The 22,971-nt window shown below is 42.5% G+C and overlaps 1 protein-coding gene across 3 annotated transcripts in view; it reads right to left on the bottom strand.

The window, feature by feature from the left end:
• dapk1 (death-associated protein kinase 1) overlaps positions 1 to 22,971 on the bottom strand; it is a 187,305-nt gene that overhangs the window by 14,355 nt on the left and 149,979 nt on the right. For all 3 annotated transcript variants that reach the window (XM_073071198.1, XM_073071192.1, XM_073071207.1), the window contains exons 23-25: positions 12,484 to 12,622; positions 10,988 to 11,108; positions 6,669 to 6,857 (exon numbers count right to left, since the gene is read on the bottom strand). In XM_073071198.1, coding sequence (XP_072927299.1) covers positions 6,669 to 6,857; positions 10,988 to 11,108; positions 12,484 to 12,622 — 449 coding nt within the window. The remainder of the gene's footprint in view (positions 1 to 6,668; positions 6,858 to 10,987; positions 11,109 to 12,483; positions 12,623 to 22,971) is intronic.

Raw genomic sequence — 22,971 nt, 5'->3', positions numbered from 1 at the left:
CCCCAGGAGTGGTTGGGCCACCGCGGCCAGGTTGAAGTCCCACGTGAACCGGCTGGCGCCGAACTGCAGCTGCACTGTGCGGGTGCCGTAGGTCCGTATTGTGCTGCCATTTGTGGCCCTCAGGGTGGGTCCTGGCTTCCTGTTGCGGGTGTCGTACCCCGTCGGGGGCAAGACGCTGATTTCCGCTCCGGTGTCGACCAAGAAGCGGCGTCCCGACTGTTTGTCCCAGACGTACAAGAGGCTGTCCTGGTGGCCAGCCGCCATAGTCATTAGCGGCAGCTGGCCCTGGCCCTTGCAGGGCGGGTGACAACGGCATGCCTTTGTGCCCCACCGTTGGTGGTAGAAACACCACTGTTCACTGGCCTCCTCACTCCTGCCTCTGTGTTGTGTGCGCCCCCCTGCCAGGCCTGGTCTGGTCTGCTGTTGGGCGCGTGGCCTGGTTATCTGATCGACGGACGCCACGCTCTCCCTCTTGGTTTTCCACAGCACGTCTGCCCGGGCCGCCACCTTCCGGGGGTCGCTGAAATCTGCGTCGGCCAGCAGCAGATGTATGTCCTCAGGCAGCTGCTCTAGGAGCGCTTGCTCGAACATGAGGCAGGGCTTGTGTCCATCAGCCAGGGCCAGCATCTCGTTCATCAATGCTGATGGCAGTCTGTCTCCCAAACCGTCCAGGTGAAGCAGGCGGGCACCCCGCTCACGCCGTGAGAGGCCAAAGTTCCAAAGAGCAGCGCTTTGAACGCTTCATATTTGCCTTCTTCCAGGGGCAACTGTATGAAATCCGCAACCTGGGCGGCTGTCTCCTGGTCAAGGGCGCTCACCACGTGGTAGTAACGCGTGGAATCAGAAGATATCTGCCGAATCTGGAACTGGGCTTCTGCTTGGCTAAACCACACGCTTGGTCGCAGCGTCCAGAAAGTCGGCAGTTTTAGCGAAACTGCGTGAACAGATGAAGAGTCGGTCATCTTTGGTCCAAATCCCGTTTGGACCGTCGGGGTCACCAATGTAGTGATGTGCTACACACAGCGCTGAAATAACGACACGCAGTCAGTAAGTCATTTCGAGACTAGTTTATTCAAACTTTGTGGCGCTGGCATTTAATCCCTAGCGCCCCGGAAATGACATCAGAGGTGCATTACCAAAGTCTCCCCCCCCACCCCCGTGCGCTGGCTATTTGTGAGCCGGTTCCCCTGCGCAGAAAGTGTGTCGCCACAATATATGGCTTTCTCCAGTGTCTACAAACCGGGAGGTTTTTTTTGCTTGTCTCCATCTAACCGAGGTTTAATTGGGCAAGAGGAAAACATTGCTCACACCTACCTAGGAAGCAGTCATTCAGCCCATCAAATATATTTGGTACTCAAAGCATGTATTTGATTGATTTAAGAAGTGAATCACAGTTTTGAGTGTTTTTATTTTTGGATCATAGAGCACTATAGCACAGAAACAGGCCCTTCAGCCCATCTAGTCCATGCCGAATCATTAACTCCAATCGACCTGCACCCAGACCATAACTCTCTATCCAAACTTCTCCTTAAAGTTGAAATTGACGCCGCATTCACCACTTGCACTAGCAGCTCATTCCACACTCTCAGTACCGTCTGACTGAAGAAGATCCCCCTCATGTTCCCCTTAAACGTTTCACCCTTAACCCATGACCTCTAGTTGCAGTCGCACTCAAGTTCAGTGGAAAAAGGCTGGTAGCATTTATCCTATCTATATCTCTCATAATATTGTATACTGTACCTCTATCAAACCTCCCCTCAATCTTCTATGTTCTGGGGAATAAAGTTCTAACCTATTCAACTTTTCCTATACATCCCCTATATCTTGCCTGAGCTTTTAAAGTCAAAAGCAGTGCAAAATGATCAATTTATAGTTATATGATATAAACAAAGTTTAAATTAGGAAAAGGACTTGAGAGCCTTTTCTTAAAGACCCTCAGGGCCCAATGGGAGGCTGAGAACGCCATAGAGGAGACCTTTACTGAAGTGGCCACTTCACTGATCGATGTGTAACCACAGTAACGGCAAAGGGAGCAGACAGTGCTGGTCCTTGTGTGGCCGTTCCCCTTACTAACAGGTTTACCCCCAGGGTTGGGAGGATACCTGTTAGGTATGATGTAGATGTTCTTTCAGGGGCTAGGAATCGGAAGCCCGTCAGCTTTGGCTGGGATTATATTGAGAAATATACCTGACATAATCACTATATATACCTGAAATATAATCACTATGTATTAGCTATTTACTATACTATGTAATCACTTCTAGGTACTGAATATTAATATGTATTATTTTACTAGACACATTTTGCTATGTGTTGTTTTCACTAGATACTTTGTACTCTCTTAGCTGCATACTGTGGCACTTACAGAACACCTGTTTAGCTAGCAGCACTATTAGCTGCGATGTACCCCATGTATTACACTCAGCCTTTGTTTAGTACGAGATAACGGTGGCGGACAGGATGCTGCGAGCAGGAATGTAATGTGAGGGAGGTTGTCTGGAAAACATAATCTTGGCCACGAATAAGGCCCCAATGCGAACGGGTGAAATATAATGGTGACGTACCGCGGGCTAGGCAAGAGCGATTGATTAGTTAATGTATAGATGATATGCAACTAAAAATTGATTGGGTATGCTGATAAAACCGAAATGTAACTGAGATAAGAAATGACTATAAAGAATGCTGTACACTGGAGCTCGGTGGGCTTTCGGTGACAAGTTCATTGATTGCCTCAGCCTTTGTTTGCAAATAATGGTTTAATTTTCTTGAAGAATTGTCTGTGTCTCCAGGTCATTTCAAGTAACCACGACATTTGCAGGTCGTTATTTCCTACAAGGTGAAACCTAACATCGTGAATGGCTAGCGAAGCTTCGCTCCGAGATGAGCTCAATGCCTTTTATTTGTGCTTTGAAAGGGAGAATGAAATGACAATTATGCGAATCCTGGCGACCCTGTGTTATGTCCAGAGGCTGAAGTCAGAACATCTGATGGCGTACCTGGTAGGGCACTGAAAACCTGTACCAACCAACTGGACGTGTCCAAGGACATCTTCAACTTCTCACTGCTACAGGAGGTGGTTCCCTCCCGCTTCAAAAGGGCATCAATCATACCAGTGCCCAGGAAGAACGGGGTGAGCTGTCTCAACGGCTATCGCCCAATTGCACTCACATCTACTGTGAGGTACTTTGAGAAGCTGGTTATGGCTAGAATTAATTCCTGCCCAAGCAAGGACCTGGACTCACTGCAATTTGCCTTTTGCCACAATAGGTCTGCCTGCAGATGCTATCTCACTGGCTCTCTACCTGGCCTTGGGCCACCAGGACAAAAGCAGTACCTATGTCAGCCGGCTGTGTATTGACTACATACAACTCAATATTCAACACCATCATCACCTCAGTACTAATCAACAAGCTTCAAAACCTGGGCCTCTGGATAACCCTTTGTACTGGATTCTTGACCTTCTCATCAGGAGACCTCAGGCAGTGTTGACTGGAAATAGCATCTCCTCTTTGCTGACAATCAACAGCGGCTGACCTCACATAAACCTGCTGCTCTACTCTCTCTGCACCCATGACTATGTGGCTAGGGACAGCTCACATCCCATCTATAAATTTGCTGATGACACATCTGTTCTTGTCAGAATTTCAGATGGGGACGAGGAGGCATACAGGAGCGATAGAGATCAGCTGGTTGAGTGTTGTCGCAACTCAAAGTCTTAAGACCAAGGAACTGATTGTGGACTTCAGGAAGGGGAAGTTGAGGGAACACAAACCATTTCTCAGAGAGGGGTGAGCAGCTTCAGGTTTTCTGGGTGTCAGCATCTCTGACGCTCTATCCTGGGCCCAATATATTGATGCAATTACGGAGAAGGTATGCTAGCAGCTTTATTTCATAAGAACTATGAGGAGATTTGGTACATCATCAAAGACTCAAGCAAATTTCTACAGATGTACCGTGAAAAGCATTCCAACTGGTTGTATCACCGTCTGGTATGGGTGGGGGGGGGGGGCAACTGCACAACATTGGAGAAGTTGCAGAGGTTGGCATACTCAGCCAGCTCCATCATGGGCATGAGCCTCCACAGTATCGCGGACATCCTCAACAGGCCAAGCCTCAAAAAGGCAACATCCAGTATTAAGCACCCCAACACCCAGGACCTGTTCCTTTCTTATTACAACCAAAGAGGAGGTACAGGAGACAGAAGACACACACTCAATGTTTTAAGAATGGCTTCTAACCCTCCACATATCTGAACGGACAATGAACCAACCCATGAACACAGCCTCACAACTTCTTGCTCTCTTTTCGCACAACTTACTTAATATTTTTATATTTCTCATTATAACTTATAGCATTTTAATGTATTGCACTGTAATGCTGCTGCAAAACAACAAATTTCATGACATATTGTATTAAACCTAATTCTGATTCTGACATGTATGGGTAAAATGAAGAATGAAGTCCTGCAGAATCAGTGTAGGGAGTCAGGTACAAATTTAAAAGGGCTAAGAAGGTAAAAGGTGGGGGTCTGAGATTCATGATAAACCCTTCGTGGTGTTCGGACATAGTGGTCTTGTCACACTCTTGTTCTCCCGACCTGAAACATCTCACGATTAAGTGCTGATCATTCTCCTTACTGAGAACATTCCCCTCCACGATACTGACCGCCGTTTACATACAGCAGAAGGTTAATGATAAGGGAACACTCGGGGTGTTATGTGCAGTGATTAGCAAATAAGAAACAGCCTACCCAGATGCCTTTCAAATCATCGTCAGGGACTTCAATCAAGCTTGTTTGAAGAAATCTCTGCCCAATTATCACCTGCAGTACAAGAGGTCCCAGGACACTCGACCATTGTTATAGTCCAATTAAAAACGCCTCTATTGCATCCGTAGACTGCATTTTGGGAAATGTGACCATCATTCTGCCTGCATATAAGCAGAGGCAAAAGAGCCAGACTCCAGAGATTAAGGATAACAAAATGGTGGCCACAGCAGGCAGAGGAGTGGCTACAGGATTGCTTTGAATCAGTACCTGCAAGAAAATTAATCTCAGCGTTTGATAATAAATTGTCTATGAACTTCGAAGAAGCAAGATCTTGAATGTAGTTACCTCCAGATTACTCCCAGTGCCATGTGGTGGCAAGGACAGAAGTAGGCAGAAATGCCAGATGAACTTGTGGCTGAGGAGCTGGAGCAGGGGACAGGGATTCAGGTTCTTGGGACCACTGCAATCTCCTCTGGTGACCCACGTAAGAGGGACAGATTGCACTTGAGCCAGAGAGAGACGAATAACTTGCAAGTGCTACGCAAGAGGGTTTAAACTAAATTGGCAGGGGCACTGAATATAGGATTTGGGAAAGTACATTGCAGTTGTCTGAGTCATAGTTAAAAGTACTGTGTACAATTTTGGTCACCTTGTTATAGGAAATACGTAGTTAAGCTGGGAAGAGTGGACAATGCCAGGACTAAGAGGCCTCCGTTTGCAGGGAAAGGTTGGCCTGGCGAGGGGTTCATTCCTAAATCAGGGGCACATTGTAGAAATACTAAAAATTATGAGAGGCATGGTGGATGGTAATCAACTGCTCCCCATGGTCAACAAGTCCAAAACTAGGAGGAATTGATATAGGGTGAGAAAGAAAAGATTTAAAAGGAACATGAGGGACAATGCTTTCCACAGAGGGTGGAGAGTGCATAGAATAAGCCACCATAAGAAATGGCTGTGGTAGGGACAATAGTAGCATTTAAGAAGCAGTTGGATAAGTACGTGGAGGGGTGGCGGTTCAAGGGATAGGGGTAAATGCAGGAATTTGAGACCAGCTGGCTGGACACTGAGGTTAGCAGAGACTTGGTGGGCTGAAGGGCCTGTAACCGTACCGCACTGCTCCGACTCTTCGACATTTTAAAATGGCAACATGAATCACTTTTGAAACTTAATTTTATCAGCTGTTTACGTACCATAAATTTCTACAGTACACTCAGTGTCTATTTTAATTAGGCATCTTCTGTACCCAATTAAACTGGCCACTGAGTCTATGTTTATGAGTCTTTTGCTGCTGTGGCTCCTCCACTTTCAGGTTCGACATGTTGTGCATTCAGGGATGCTCTTCTGTACACCACTGTCGTAATGCATGGTCATTTGAGTTACTGTCGCCTTCCTGTCAGCCTGCACCAGTCTGGCCATTTTTCTCTAAACTCTCTCATTAACAAGGCCTTTTCACTCACAGAACTACTGCTCACTGGATGTTTCTTGTTTCTCACACCATTCTCTGTAAACTCTGGAGAACTGTTGTGCATGGAAATCCCTGAAGATCAGCAGTTTCTGGGACACTCAAACCCCCGTCTGGTACCAACAATCAGTCCACAGTCATATTCACTTAGATCACATTTCTTCCCCATTCTGATGTTTGGTCTGAACACCGACTGTTAATCTTGACCATATATATATATGCATGTTTTTAGGACCTGAGTTGCTGTTATGTTAATGGTTGATTATATATTTGCATCAACGAGGTTACCTAATAATATGGCCACTGAGTATATGCATCAATTAGGTTTGCAATAATGGGAAAGTAGGTGGGTAGAAAATCTCAGTCAGTTTTCAAACCATGAACTAGCCATAAAGTTCACTGTTTCTAGACTTGATTCACCTACGAGGACATACTTACTTCTCCCAAACTGTGCAGCTGCTGAGCCATCTCCCTCAGGTCCTCCTCAGTCACTAACGGGTTAATTTGCTCCTGAATATCGTACACAAACTGTTGCCATGACATAAATTGGTTTGGCCCATTTTGCTTCCTCCAGGAAGGTAACGTCGAGATGATTTTCTCACAAAGGAAGGTCAAGGGCAGGCAATCCTAAAACAAAATTTCAAAGCACAGTGCTGTGTCAATGTTTATCAGAATTTTAGAACATTGTAAGCAGATTTTGAAACAAATATTTTAGTTTATCCATACACTGACAACTGACTTGAAACAAATCAATGTAAATCATATTGTTCTTTAAAATTCTAATTCCACCATTGTCCTTGAGGTGATAATTTTCATTATTCTCATCAGCAACATCAGGACAGTTCTGGAGATGTCACTCCCTTATACTTGAGAATTTAGGTAGTGAACTTCTCTCATATCTCACCCACTGCTTGGGTATTAAAGCAGTGTTCAGTCTGGCAATCCCATGTTGCTGCCTCAGGTTTCCTCAAATCAATCAGCAAAAGGCATTCAGAAGCCGGAAACTTTGTTTTTAACCTTCATCCTTAATTCTGTTTGCCTTTCTGATTTCTATGGCTTAGGACCTTAGGAAGTGAAATATTCACACAAAGAAATGGACTGGCAGCATCAGTAAATTTGTCAATCCTTTGTTGAGGGGTTTTGCAATGGGAAAAGATCACTTTTCTTGAGGTCTTTCCCTCCCCATAAGGTAGGGATATTTTAGTTTTAAAGGCAGTTTCATGATAAACCACATGACGATTATCACGTGCAAACACTGAGTTTCTTTTTGAACAAACTAAAAATAAATGGTTCTTCATCAGAATACTGTTGGATGCACTACTTGGAAATGGCTGAGTCATACTAGTTGTCTGTCTTTCTAGGTACCATATCTGATGCGGACGTTGGTGGCCATGGTTTTCAATACAGATCTACCCCTTGTTCTTTGGATGACTTCCATTTCCATACTAGTTACATCCAAGAAATCATGACAATGCTTTCAACATCTGTATTTAGAGACAGCACTGTAACAAGCCCTTCTATCCCACCAAGTGTGCATTGCCCAATTACACATACATGACCAATGCTCCTACTAACCCGTATATCTTTGGAAAGCAGGAGGATCAGTGCTTGCTGCCGCTTACGCGCCGAGGGGGAAGGACTTTGGGGTTCTCACGTTCAACTGTCATTCATTCTTTGGGGCACTTCTCTGTTTTTGTGGATGTTTGCGAAGAAAAAAGCATTTCAGGATGTATATTGTAAACATTTCTCTGACATAAATTGGACCTTTGAAACTTTGGAATTGGAGCTCCCAGAGAAGACCCATGTGGTGGTGGGAAGAGTGCACAAACACCTAACAGACAGTGACGGAAATAGAATCCAAGGTGCTGGTGCTGTAATAACTTTACACTACAGTGCCACCCACCATTTGTGTAATAAAAGTGGAGAGTACGAGAAGCTAAACAGGGGTCTATACATTACTGTTGTCTAATTAATTGTGATGGGGAACTGCACAAACACACATCATATTGGAGCAGGACAGTCTCTCAATCGGAAGAACTGCATAGGTCAAACAGCTTCCTCACGTATGTTTGCAGGCATACAGAAATCCTGCTGACATAGTTTTCAAAACTTTCTGAGCTTTATGGCTCAACAGGTCACAGCTAGCTATGTAATTTGCACAACAATTAAGTAGAATCATGAGTAACAAACTTCTTTTAAGTGTCACGGATCATGAGCTAGAACTATAATACTTCCCTACTCGAATTCTAGCATGCTTATATTTTGTCTGAGTAGCCTCTAACCTGATGGCATGAATATTGGTTTCTCCTTCCGGTCAAAGAAATTCCTTCCCACTCCCTTCTTCCTCTACGGGCCACTAGTCCCTGCTTCCAGCGCATAATCCTCCATTACTTCCGCCATCTCCAACAGGATACCAACACCAAGCACATCTTTCCCTCCCCCCACTTTCTGCTTTCCTCAGGGATCGCTCTCTACGCGGCTCCCTTGTCTTTTCATCCCTCTACACTGATCTCCCTTCTGGTACTTATTCTTGCAAGCAGAACAAGTTCTACACCTGCCCCTACACCTCCTCCCTCATGACCATTCAGGGCCCTAAACAGTCCTTGCAGGTGTGTTGACACTTCAACTGTGAGTCTTTTGGGGTCATCCACTGTACCTAGTGCTCCCTGTGTGGCTGCTCGTCTATCGATGAGACCCGACGTAGATTGGGAGACCGTTTCGCCGAGACTTAATACTCCATCCGTCAGAAAAAGCAGGATGTCCCGGTGGCCATCCATTTCAATTCTCCTTCCCATTCCCACTTTTGGATAGGTACATGGAGCTTAGAAAAATAGAGGGCTATAGGTAAGCCTAGTAATTTCTAAGGTAGGGACATGTTCGGCACAACTTTGTGGGCTGAAGGGCCTGTATTGTGCTGTAGGTTTTCTATGTTTCTAAATTAGATTAGTGAAAATGGGGAGAAGGGGGTAACATGGATGTAACTGGTTCCCTGAGAGAAACAGATTATTCAGCAGACAAGGCACTAAATGGGCAGCAACAACATGCATTAAACAATGTTTCCCTGATGTTGTCTCCTATATGGAAAATTGAACTTATTCTGCTGCCCTTGCTTACATATGTAATATAACACCATAAAACCATAAAATATAGGAGCAGATTAGGCCATCTGGCCCATTGAGTCCACTCTACTGTTCAATCATGGCTGATCCTTTTTATTCTCCTTCTCAACCCCAGTTTCCAACCTTCTCCCTGTAACCTTTGATGCCATGTCCAATCAAGAACCTATCAACCTCTGCCTTAAATTCACCCAATGACCTGGCCTCCACAACTGCATATGGCACCACTCTTTGGCTAAAGAAATCTCTCCACATCTCTGTTTTGAAAGGGCGCCCCTCTATCCTGAGGTTGTACCTTCTTGTCCTAGACTCTCCCACCATGGGAAACATCCTTTCCACATCTACTCTGGCCTTTCAATATTCGAAAGGCTTCAATGAGATCCCCCCTCATTCTTCTGAATTCCAGCGAGTACAGACCCAGAGCCACCAAATATTCCTTGTATGATAACCCCTTCATTTCTGGAATCATCCTTGTAAACCTTCTCTGCACCATCTCTGATACCAGCACAACTTTTCTAAGATGAAGGGCCCAAAACTGTTCACTATACTGAAGGTGAGGCCTCACTAGTGCCTTATAAAGCCTCAGCATTGCTTCCTTGATCTTATATTCTAGACCTCTTGAAATGAATGCTAGCATGGCATTTGCCTTCCTCACCACCAACTCAACCTGCAAGTTAACATTCAGGGTGTTCATTACAACAATTCCCAAGTCCCTTTCATCTCAGATTTTTAGATTTTCTCCCCGTTTAGAAAGTCTGCACATTTATTTCTACTACCAAAGTGCATGACCATGCATTTTCCAATATTGTATTTCATTTGCCACTTTCTTGCTCATCCTCCTAATCTGTCTAAGTCCTTCTGCATTTTACCTGTTTCCTCAACACTACCTGCCTCTCCACCAATCTTCATATCATCTGAAAACTTGGCAACAAAGCCATCTATACCATCATCTAAATCATTGATATACAGTTTAAGAAGGAGTGGTCCCAACACCGACCCCTGTAGAACACCACTAGTCACTGGCAGCCAACCAGAAAAGGATCCTTTTATTGCCACTCACTGCCTCCTACTAATCAGCCAATGCTCTAACCATGTCAGTAACTTTCCTGTAATACCATGGGCTCTTAACTTGGTAAGCAGCCTCATCTGTGGTACCTTGTCAAAGGCCTTCTGAAAGTTCAAATATACAACATCCATTGCATCCCCTTTATCTATCCTACTTGTAATCTACAGTATAACTCTGTAGAACATTTTCATGAAACTTCAGGATCCTGATCCAGAACCTCAGTTATCCATCTTTCGCAGTCTGATATGGGGGTAGGAGTTGGGACTTATGGGCTCCAATCCTACCACACAATAATAATAATGTGGATGGACAGCACTGGTGAAAATCGTATCAAGCAGGAATCAGTATTAGGACTTAAGTGAGACACTGCATCCAAAGAGGGAAGTACAAGTTAACCAACACGTCTTCATTTGCTTTCCATAAGATGGAGTTCAAAAAGATTCAAAGATGTATTGGAAATGAGGAAAGCAAACTGCCCAAGGCATGTAATGGCACTAAACCTCTTCCTCGGTTAGTTTAATGTTACTTTTTTTTGTTGATCAATTTAATTATAACATGTGGTAAAGCATACTTACAGAAAGAATCCTATTTCGCAATTCTAGTAGTTGATTTCGCAGCAACTTCATGTCTTTAGATCCAGATGCACCAGCATCAAGAACAAATAGTCGATCAGATATCTGCATATCATTTCCAAACCTACAATACAAATAGTGATTATGATAAAAAAAATCTGCTTTGTTGACTATAATTTACCAATTACTTTAGAAACATACTGCTGTAAGAAAATATATTAGCCTTCTTCAAATCCTGAGAGAAAAATATTAACAACAGAATCTGGATGGTGATACTTGAATTCTGCTGGTTTATTAAGTATGAAAAGCTGCTAATAATCAGCTCCATGCTATTAGGAACTTCTTTGATCTCAATGGGCCCCAGGGACCCATTTCTCTACTATTCTTCAAAGGATGAAATATTTTGTTATCTAGGTATTGAACATTGATGCAAGCAAACAAGAACTGAAAGTTTTCTTTTTAGGGTGTTGCAGTTACTGATGGGAAAAACTTCATGAATTTCATACTCCAGAATTTTCACTTGTGACATATCTTTTTCCTGTACGTTGCTCTGTCTTCCATTCCCAGAACATATTGCCAATGATGAATTACTGTGACAACGCTTTGCAGAATAATGATCATTTGAATTAATACATTAGATATCAATACAAATAAAACTAAAAAGAGTACAGAGAAAATGCACAAGGATGTTGCTGAGACCTGAGGAGTTGAGTTACAGGGAAAGGTTGAATTGAGTGTAGGAAAATGTGGGGAGATTTGATAGAGGTATACAAAATTATGAGGGGTATAGATAGGGTAAATGCAAGCAGGCTTTTTCCACTGAGATTGAGCGAGACTAGAACTCAAGGTCATAAGTTAAGGGTGAAAGGTGAAATATTTAGAGAACCTGAGGGAGGGGGATCTTCTTCCCTCAGAGGGTGGCGAGAGTGCAGAATGAACTGCCAACTACAACTGGTGGATGCTGATTTGATTTCAACATGTAAGAGAAATTTGGGTAAGTGCATGGATGAGAGGAGTATGGAGAACTATGGCCCACGTGCAGGTCGATGGGACTAGGCAGAGTAAGAGTTTAGCTCGGGCTTGACGGCCTGTTTCTGTGCTGTAATACTCTACGACTCTATTTATACTCTGTTCCCAGCCTCGGTGCTGAGTTCAGCATGTTGGATTTGTCAACATCACACCTCCTGCTTGCCTCCAGCTACTGTGTGGCAATATGCAGGACCTTCTCTTTGGAAGCACCAGCCGCAGGTGAAGATGGCGTTAAAACGTTTGTAGAAGTTGCTTTCACAGAAGCAAAGGTAATAGGTGTTTGAGCAACAAAGATTTCACCATCAGCAACAAGGTGAACTAACAATTTATTTTCCCCTTACAGTTATTCATCAGGACCAACCCATCAGGAGAATTCTTTGTGAATGTCTTTTCAAACAGTGCCAGGGGATCAGATGAAGGAGGTGACGAAGAAAGAAGAATCTTTAAAAAAAAACATTTTGACAACTTACCTGCTCTTCATTTCCTTTAGAAGTGACAGACCTTTGTCATAACCAAATTCCCCTCCAAATGAACGGGGACAGTTTACAATATCTGCATGTGTGGCAACAAGAACAACCTGCAAAGGATTTTTCAGCTTCCCACCAAAAGCTGTAAAGAAAATATATTCACTTTCACTATAAACACAAAGACTGATCATTATTCTTGTACCAGTGGAAACTCCATCCATTTGTTAACTTCTTCAGCTAGTGTCGGAGTCCCGACTAGAAATACATTTAAAATGGAGAACGAATCGAATTTCAATACCCCGTGCCCACAGGAAATAGAAGCAGAATGTTATTCACCACCTTGCACTGATTCCACCATCCAAAAAGAGCATGGCTGATATTTTTTTTTAAACCTCGGCTTCATTTTCTGCCTTGATCCCCTCAATATCTAAAACATTGAGCATCGGCAGCCTCTGGAATGGAGAATTCACTACCCACTGATTGAAAAACATCTCTTCAGTTAAGCCCTAAATTTTACTTCAGCTCTTATTTTGAGACACAGCTCCTCCTTGTTGACTCCCAAGTAGGGGAAACATTCTGTCCAAATCTCTCCCCCACCCCCGGTTAGGCCTCAGAATTTTGCTTGTTTCACTAAGGTTTTTTTTATTCTTCTAAATTTGAAATAATTGTGCTGATACTGAGGAATCAAGGGATCAATGCAGAAAATGGAGCTGAGGTAGAAAAAAATCAACCTGTGTTCTCACTGGAAGGCAGAATAGGTGCAAGGTGGTGAATAATGCCCCTCTATTTCCTGTGAACACAGGTATTGAAATGTCTCCTTGTATAATGGACCTACAATCTCAGGAGTAAATTTGGTGAACCACTCTAGACCACCTGTCTCCCTTTTTGAATAAGGAGATCAATATTGTACATAATTCTCCAAGACTCTTTATATTTGCAGGAAAATATCATTACTCTTGTATTCAAATACATGACCAATGAAGGCCATCAGATCATTTGCATTCCTAAGTGCCTGCTGCACATGAAAGTCAGGTTTTAATGATCTCTACTCCCTTGGAACTTCAATATTTTTCAATCACTCACCACTTAACAAACTCTTAATATTTCTCTTTCCTCTACTGGTGGATAGCCTCACATTTTCCACATTATCATCCGCCAGATGGTTGACTGCTCAGTCAGCTTTTCTATATCCTTGAGGTCTCAATGCCTCATTGTTATTCACATTCACCATAGTCTTGAGTCAGCAACAAACTCTGCAAGATCATATCTGGTCCATTCAGCCACGCTACTCTTGTAGATTCTGAGCAGTCGAGCACTGACTGAAGGAGAAAATAGACCAGGAGAAAATGGCAAGATGTGGGCAAGAAAACTCTTAGCAGCAAAGAGCACAGTGGCAAATTATGAAGCAATTAAATTCGTGGTTGATTGGTGAACTAGATTTGGAAGTTATCTTAAAGCACTATAGGCAAGGGGAGGATACAAGGACAGAGAAAACAAAGCACAGCCTAAGAAGGATTTGAAAACAAGGATGAAAATCTTAAAACTTAGGCATTACGTAATCTAGAGTCAAGATGGGTTAAGGATGGAGGAAGTGGAGTTTGGTTAGAGTTAAGAACCAGTGAATTCAGACCTTTAACTGGAGGAATCCCTGCCTACCCATGAGAGGAGAGGCTGGATAAGCAGGAAATTTAGAGACAGTAAAAGGATGAAGAGTGGCCATTTAGTGTTGACCATCATGAAGATGACGTTGAGAAGAAGCTTATGGCTGAGAAGCAAAGGATGGTCAGAATAGATTGTTGGGAGTCACCAGACAATAACGTGAGTGCTGGATGATTTCTGTCTATGCCTGGATTGATATAAATGATGCATAAAAGCCTACAGACATGTTGAAACAGAAAAGGAGGGCTAAAATATTTGTCATAATCACAGGGAATGCCATCAGTGATTCCATTTAAGAGTCATTCTGGTCAAGTAAAACACTCTTCACCTTTGTATCCCCTGAACTGGGTTTACGTTCTGGGAGAGTTAGGCGTAGGTTGGACAGGTTGGTAACTTGGAGACAGCAGAAGTGTCATGCGAGGTCAAGTTAGATGACATCAGCATAGACACAGAAGCAGAAGTTCTATCACTGACTGATTACTGGAGCAGTGCCTGACCAATGATAACAATTCCAGTGACAAATAAGTCATAAACTTCTTGCACGTGTTACCAGACTTGGATCAACAGTAAATGCAGTTTGGTGACAGCCTTTTACCATTTATAGTGTTCATCATAGGGGTTTAAATATAGTAAACAGGCACCAGCACTGAAATACTTTTGGTCTATTTAAATGTGAAAATTAAAGAATCTTGGCCAAGTGCTTAAAACCAGCAGTGTCTCATTTTCTTAAATGTCTGGATAACAGCAAATTAACATAAATGCCTTTTACCATAAAAAGATAGACAAGTCAGGGATAGGTAAAATACACTATTATATTTTCACTTTTGTTAATCAAAACTTTGTTACCAATTGACAACATTACTAGAATAATTACTGCGATGGAGCGGTAGCATTCCTGAAGCCCCAGCTGGACATCAATGCTGGTTTTGCATACACACTTAATATCACAAAATCATTTAAAAAACACAATTCTAACTAGTTTTTTTATTGATACAGAGGTACAGTATGGAATAGGCACTTCTGGCTCTTCGAGCCGCACTGCCCAGCAACCCACCCATTTAACCCCAGCCTAACTGTAGGCCAATTTACAGTCACCAATTAACCTACCAACCAGCAGGTCTTGGGATGTTGGGAGGAAACCAGGGCTGAAGGAAATCCATTAGCACACAGGAAGGAATGTGCAAGTTGCTTACAGACTATGCTGGAATTGAACTCCGAACTCCGCCGTTCCAAGCTGAAATAATGTCCCACTAATCACGACACTACTGTGGCGTCCAACTTTCCTTACATAAGAGTTTATTGTATACAGTTCTATGACCTTGGGCAGATTCGGAAAAGGCAGTTCTCAGTGCTTATGTCTTATCATACTTAAGTCCTACGTGAACCATTACAGAAAATAGAAAGTGCAGGATCAGTTCATTCCAAAGAGGAAGAAAGATTCTAAGGGGAGTAAAAGGCAGCCGTGGCTAACAAGGGAAATCAAGGACATTATAAAAATAAAAGAGAAGTATAACATAGCAAAGATGAGCGGGAAGCCAGAGGATTGGGAAACTTTTAAAGAGCAGTAGAAGATAACAAAAAAGGCAATACGGGGAGAAAAGATGAGATACGAAGGTAAGCTAGCCAAGAATATAAAGGATGATAGTAAAAGCTTTTTTAGGTATGTGAAGAGGAAAAAATTAGTTAAGACCAAAGTTGGGCCTTTGAAAACAGAAACAGGTGAATTTATTATGGGGAACAAGGAAATGGCAGACGAGTTGAACAGGAACTGTCTTCACTAGGGAAGACACAATCTCCCAGATGTAATAGTGGCCAGAGGACCTAGGGTAACAGAGGAACTGAAGGAAAATTAGGCAGAAAGTGGTGTTGGGTAGACTGATGGGACTGAAGGCTGATAAATCCCCAGGGCCTGATGTCTGCATCCCAGGGTACTTAAGGAGGTGGCTCTAGAAATTGTGGACGCATTAGTAATCATTTTCCAATGTTCTATAGATTCAGGATCAGTTCCTGAGGATTGGAGGGTAGCTAATGTTATCCCACTTTTTAAGAAAGGAGGGAGAGAGAAAATAGGGAATTACAGACCAGTTAGCCTGACATCAGTGGTGGGGAAGATGCTGGAGTCAATTATAAAAGATGGAATCATGGCACATTTGGATAGCAGTAACAGGATCGGTCCGAGTCAGCATGGATTTACGAAGGGGAAATCATGCTTGACTAATCTTCTGGAATTTTTTGAGGATGTGACTATGAAAATGGACAAGGGAGAGCCAGTGGATGTACCTGGACTTCCAGAAAGTCTTTGATAAGGTCCCACATAGGAGATTAGGGGGCAAAATAAGAGCACATGGTATTGGGGGTAGGGTACTGACATGGATTGAAAATTGGTTGGCAGACAGGAAACAAAGAGTAGGGATTAACGGGTCCCTTTCAGAATGGCAGGCAGTGACTAGTGGGGTACCACAAGGCTCGGTGCTGGGACCGCAGCTATTTACAAAATACATTAATGATTTAGATGAAGGGATTAAAAGTAACATCAGCAAATTTGCTGATGACACAAAGCTGGGTGGCAGTGGGAAACGTGAGGAAGATGTTATGAGAATGCAGGGTGACTTGGACAGGTTGGGTGAGTGGGCAGATGCAGTTTAATGTGGATAAATGTGAGGTTATCCACTTTGGTGGCAAGAACAGGAAGGCAGATTACTATCTGAATGGTGTCAAGTTAGGAAAAGGGGAAGTACAACGAGATCTAGGCGTCCTTGTTCATCAGTTGCTGAAAGTAAGCATGCAGGTACAGCAGGCAGTGAAGAAAGTTAATGGTATGTTGGCCTTCATGACAAGGGGAGTTGAGTATAGGAGCAAAGAGGTCCTTCTGCAGTTGTACAGGGCCCTGGTGAGACCACACCTGGAGTATTGTGTGCAATTTTGGTCTCTAAATTTGAGGAAGGACATTCTTGCTATTGAGGGAGTGCGGCCTAGGTTCATGAGGTTAATTCCCGGGATGGCGGGACTGTCATATGTTGAAAGATTGGAGAGACTGGGCTTGTATACACTGGAATTTAGAAGGATGAGAAGGGATCTGATTGAAACATATAAGATTATTGAGGAATTGGATATGCTAGAGGCAAGAAGCACGTTCGCAATGTTGGGGGAGTCCAGAACCAGAGGCCATAGTTTAAGAACAAGGGGTAGGCCATTTAGAACGGAGTTCACAAAAAACTTTTTCACTCAGAGAGTTGTGGATCTATGGAATGCCCTGCCTCAGAAGGCAGTGGAGGCCAATTCTCTGGATGCTTTCAAGAAAGAGTTAGATACAGCTCTTAAAGATAGCGGAGTCAAGGGATATCGGGAGAAGGCAGGAACGGGGTACTGATTGTGGATGATCTGCCATGGTCACAGTGAATGGCGGTGCTGGCTCGAAGGGCCGAATGTCCTATTCCAGCACCTACTGTCTATTAGTAACCACAATTGACATGATAGGATAATTCGAGCAAGCTCCATGAAGGCAAACAACTATATAACACTAATTCATTAATAAACATGAGAAATCCTGAAGAAGGGTCTCAGCCCAAAAGTCAACTGTTTATTCATTTCCACAGATGCTGCCAGACCTGGAGTTCCTCCAGCATTTTGTGTGCGCTACTGATTTACTGATGGCTCTTTGTTGCCACCTGCAGGTGATGACTGCCTGAAGCAAATTTCTGTGGAGCAACCCAAAAGTGCTCATCAATTTGGCTGCTTACATTTTAGATATTTAGAATTTGTTTTCTTCCTCTCCAATAAATGTTCCCATCCTGGGAATACCTATGGGAATGATTTCCTCACTCAGACTTCCTCTCCTGCGTGAATCAGAACTTACTAGAATTCACATTGACACTAAACTGTAAAGTACAATGAATTCTCTACACGTCCATTCTATCAGGCTTAAGTCAACAATGTACAACCTGTGACATTTTCACCTCCATTAAAAAAAACACATACTTCCATCTTTGCAGGATTATCTGTTCCGATGCTGCCTTCACCAATCCTGGTGAAATCCATATTCTCCCAGCATGCCTCTTCCAAAGCATTCCTTACAAAACCTAACTGACATAAATTTCATTTGTGACCTTATCACAAACAAGATCTTGTTATACTGCAAGATCCATTCTCCCTTAAATCTGGCCTACCTTCACTGCTTTCAATTACCATTTAACCATCTAATTAAGTCCCCAGGTCCATCATTTCCTGCATGATGACGGCAGCAATGAAGGGTTACGTAAACACGCTGTTGCAGTAGCTTCTCTGCAGTTGTGTGCAGTGAAGGCAGATAGAATTGGTGCCATGGTAGCAGTTAGTGCAACACTATTACAGCTTGAGGGTCGGAGTTCGAAGTTCAATTCCAGCATAATCTTTAAGGAGTCTTTATGTTGCCCCTATGGAATACGTGGGTTTTCTCTGGTTCCCTCCTACAGTCTGAAGGTGTACAGGTCAGTAGGTTTATTGTCCCGTGATTGGGTTGGGGTTAAATCAGGGGCTGTTGGGGGTTTGCCGGATCACGGGGTTGAAGAGCTGGAACAGTCTATTCTGCACTGTATCACTAAATGAATAAATAAATGAATTCCAACAAATGCAAACTGATGCACTTTGTGACATTAGGTAAGGGTAGGACATAGCGAGGACTGTGGGGTGCCAGGGAATATTGACGAACAGAGTGGCTTTAGGGTTCAAGTTCAATGTAGGTAGATAGGATGGTGAAGAAGTCACATGGCATGTAGGTGTTTATTGGTCAGAGTGCCTGTAAGGATTGGGACATACTGTACATTACAACTTTACAAAACTCTGATTTGACTGCATTGGGTGCGGTTTAGAACGTGATTGTGCCAGAGAGAGTGTAGAGAAGATTCACGAGGATGTTGTCTGGATAAGGGGACTTTAGTTACGGAGAGAAATTGAAGAAACTGGGCTTATCTTTCCTGGTTTAGGTGTGACCTTATAATTGCAGGGGTTTAATTCTAGCTTAGGGGTGACCCTAAAAATTAGAAGCATAGACAAGATAGTCAGATATCCTTTTGCCCTGGAAGGGGAATCAAAAACTAGAGGCCAAAGTCACTGCCAGAGCATGTGATGGAATCAGGTACAATTACTGTGCTTGAGAGACATGTAAAACAGGTACGTGACATGGCATAGAAAGTCACAGACCTAACATGGGCATATTAATTACTGTAAATAGAAAGGTTTGGCTTGGACCTGGTGGGATGTAGGGCCTGTTTCTGTGTTGTCTATGAAGGCAATAACTTCATGGTGCATATAAATATTGAATGGCAGAATCACTGCCTGAGAGGGAAAAAACCTTCAAATAACTTCCACGAGGTCAGAAAAGTGAACATTAAATTATTTTAGAATCATGAAGACCTTGGCCTGAAACGTTGACTGTTTACTTTGTTCGGTAGAGGCTGCCTCTCCTGCTCAGTTCCTTCAGCATTTTGATTTCCAGCATCTGCAGATTTTCTCGGGTTTGTGAAATTATTTTAGTATCTGTTTCACAACAGCAAGTTAAATTCTATTCAACCTTTAAATCCAGATGGTTATATTTCGAGCTGTTTATGAGGAGTTCCTAATTTTATTTACTTATTGACTGATAATGAGCTGCAATGCCCAGCAACCCACCTATTTGATCCTAGCCTAATCACGGGATAATTTACAACAGCCAATTAACCAATGAAACGGTACAGCTTTGGAATACGGGAGGAAACTGGAACATCAGGAGGAATGTCAAGCACTCACGGGAAAGGTGTACAAATGGCATTGGAATTGAACCCTGAACTCCGGTGCTCCGAGCTGGAACAGCGTCGCGCTAGCCACGTTACCATGGCACCCTCAGTTTTCACATTAATTCAGCCCAGTTCAGATCAGCATTCAAATCGCACCAGTTCACTCCAGTTTCCTGCCTTGATGTACTGAATGTCTTAGGAATATCCACAAGCCAGACGTCCATCCACAAATACTCAATCTAAAACCACTCACACAAATAGGCAGCTTTAAAGTTTTAGAACATTTTTGAACTCCAAGGCAAACAGTACACATAAATTAAAAAAATAACGACACCTACTACACATGAATTGCTTTTGAATACTTGGTAAATAACTAGATGCATAATGAGTTATTCTTTTAAGGAATAATGAAAAGTGCCTGTATCAAAAAGGTATCTTGCAAAGTGAATAACCTTAGCGAGTTTAATACAGGCATACAGATGCAGGTCAGGCACGGAGTCCCATCTGGACTACTGTCTTCGTTCTTTGCATGACACTAGGAACATTATGATTTAATTGGAGAGAGTACAGAACAAAGAGGTTTTCTAGGATTGCATTTAGATGCACAAAATGTGTTTATTTTGGAGCAAAGGCTGGTACGAAGAGAATTCATACTGATGGATAAATTATAAATGATTTAGATTGATTAAATAAAAGGACATTGCTTCTAGAGCCTTTAGGGATGTTTACCAGAAGGTGCGGTTTCAAAGTGATTGACAAGAGAACTAGAGATAACATGAGGAAAAAGCGTGATGCAATGTGTTTGGGATTTCTAGTTTGCTGCCAAATGAGAAAGGTGGATACAGATTTGAAACAATTGCTAAAACACTGGAAGGATAATATTTTACAGATATATGGGAAAAGAGGAGAGTGGGATTAAGTGGATGCTCCATGAAAGAATGAGCACCAACATGATGGGTAGAATGAGCTCCTATCCTGCCCTGTGACTCAAAGGCCATTTCACTCCCACATCAAAGACAATATGGCCGGCAGCAGCATTTCTTGATACTTTACAGGGAGCTTCAAAATCGCAACTTGAAGCAAAACCAAATAGCAAAGCAAAGCAGACAGCTTTACTCTTCAAGCACTGCTTTTAAAACCCTGAGGACTTGTGGAAACTGTGTGGTGGTTTCTTTCGAACTTATAGTCTTTTAACATCTTGGACTATTTTTACTGTGCCCATGGTCTGTTTTTTTAAAAATCAAATATGGTATTGTTTGCACTGTTGTAACTATATGTTGTAACTATGTGGTTTTGTGTAGGTTTTGTAGCTTTAGTTTTTGGTTTGTTGGGTGGTAGAGTTGGTCTCCTGACTTGGTGTGTCTGGGTAGTCTTGTTTTGTCTGGTGGGTTTGGAGCTCCTTTCCGGGGAATGCGCTAAGAAGGTAGCGCGATATTAATACGCAGCAGCCTCTCCAGCCTCTGGATTTGGGGATTGCCAAATGTTATGTGGATTTTCTAGTGTAGTCTGTTTTGTCGTGTGCTTTTGTGATATCATTCTAGAGGAATGTTGTTTCATTTTTTAACTGCATTGCAGTTGTGTTTTCTAAATGACAATAAACCGAAATTCAATTCAATTCAATTAAGGAAAGAAATGTCAATATGCAAGTTCAGAAGAATAGCTTTTAAACATTTTTTGTAAAAGTCATGATCTTATTAGTGTTTCAATAGAATTAAGAAACTGTAAGGGTGAAAAGACCCTGATGGGAGTTATATACAACTCCCCGAACGGTAGTCAGAATGTGGGATATAAATTTCATTTGGAAATAGAAATGACATGTTATAAGGGCAATGTTATGATAGTCATGGGGTAGTTCAATATGCTGGTAGATTGGGAAAATCAGGTTGATACTGGATAAGAGAGAGAATTTGTAGAATGTCTACAAGATTTTTAAAGAAGTTTGTGGTTGAGCCTAATTGGGGAAAGGCTATTCTGGATTGGGTGTTCTGTAAGGAACCAGATTTGATTAGGGAGCTTAAGGTGAAGGAACTCTTAGGTAACAATGATCATAATATGATAGAACTCACACTGCAGTTTTAGAGGGAAAAGATAAATTCAGATGTATCAGTACTACAGTGGAGTATAGAGAATTACAGAAGTATGAGCGAGGAGCGAGGTCAAAGTTGAAAGGAAGGGGACACCAGCAGGAATGATGGAAGAACAGCAATGGCTGGAGCTGCTGGGGGCAATTCAAAAGGCACAAAATAGATACAGTACTGTACAAAAGTCTTAGGCACATGTAAGAAACAATTCTGGAAAGCGAAGATGCTTTCATAAATAATGAAATGAAAAGTTTCTAAATATCAAAAATTTCACCATAAAGAGCAGGAAACAGTAGAAAACTAAATCAAATCAATATTTAGTGTGACCTCCCTTTTTGCATTTAAAATTGCATCAATTATCTTAGATACACTGGCAGGCAGTTTTATAAGAAAATTGGCTAGTATCTTGCAGAACTTGCCACAGCTCTTCTGCAGACGTTGGCTGTATCGCTTGCTTCTCTCTCCCAGGTAATCCCAGACAGCCTCAGTGATGTTGAGATTAGGGCTCTGTGGAGGCCATACTATCTGAAATTGTATATTAAAAAAATCTAGGGTGCCTAAGACTTTTGAGCAGCAGTGTACATCCCAAACATGAAGTAGGATTCTAAAGAGAGGATGTGGCAACTGTGGGTGACAAGGGAAGTCAATGACAGCATAAATGCAAAAGAAATGGCGTACAGTGGTGATAGAAAGTCTGCAGACCCCGTAGAATTTTCTTCATTCTTGCTTAGATATGACATGAAATGTGATCAGATCTTCATGCATGTCCTAAAACTAGACGAAGAGAATAAATAACACAAAAAATTATACTTGTTCATTTATTTATTGAGAAAAATGATCCAATATTACATGTATTTGTTGGAAAAAGTATGTGAACCTTTGCTTTCAGTAACTGGTGTGACCCCTCGTACAGCAAAAACTTCAACCAAAAGTTACCGGTAACTGTTGATCAGTTCTGCACATCGGCTTGGAGGAATTTTAGGCCATTGCTCCTCACAAAA

Source organism: Hemitrygon akajei, chromosome 2 (assembly GCF_048418815.1).
Source record: "Hemitrygon akajei chromosome 2, sHemAka1.3, whole genome shotgun sequence".
NCBI classification, from domain to species: Eukaryota; Metazoa; Chordata; class Chondrichthyes; order Myliobatiformes; family Dasyatidae; genus Hemitrygon; species Hemitrygon akajei.
The sequence above is the reverse complement of the archived record's forward strand: the minus strand, read 5'-3'. Positions and strand labels throughout refer to the sequence as shown.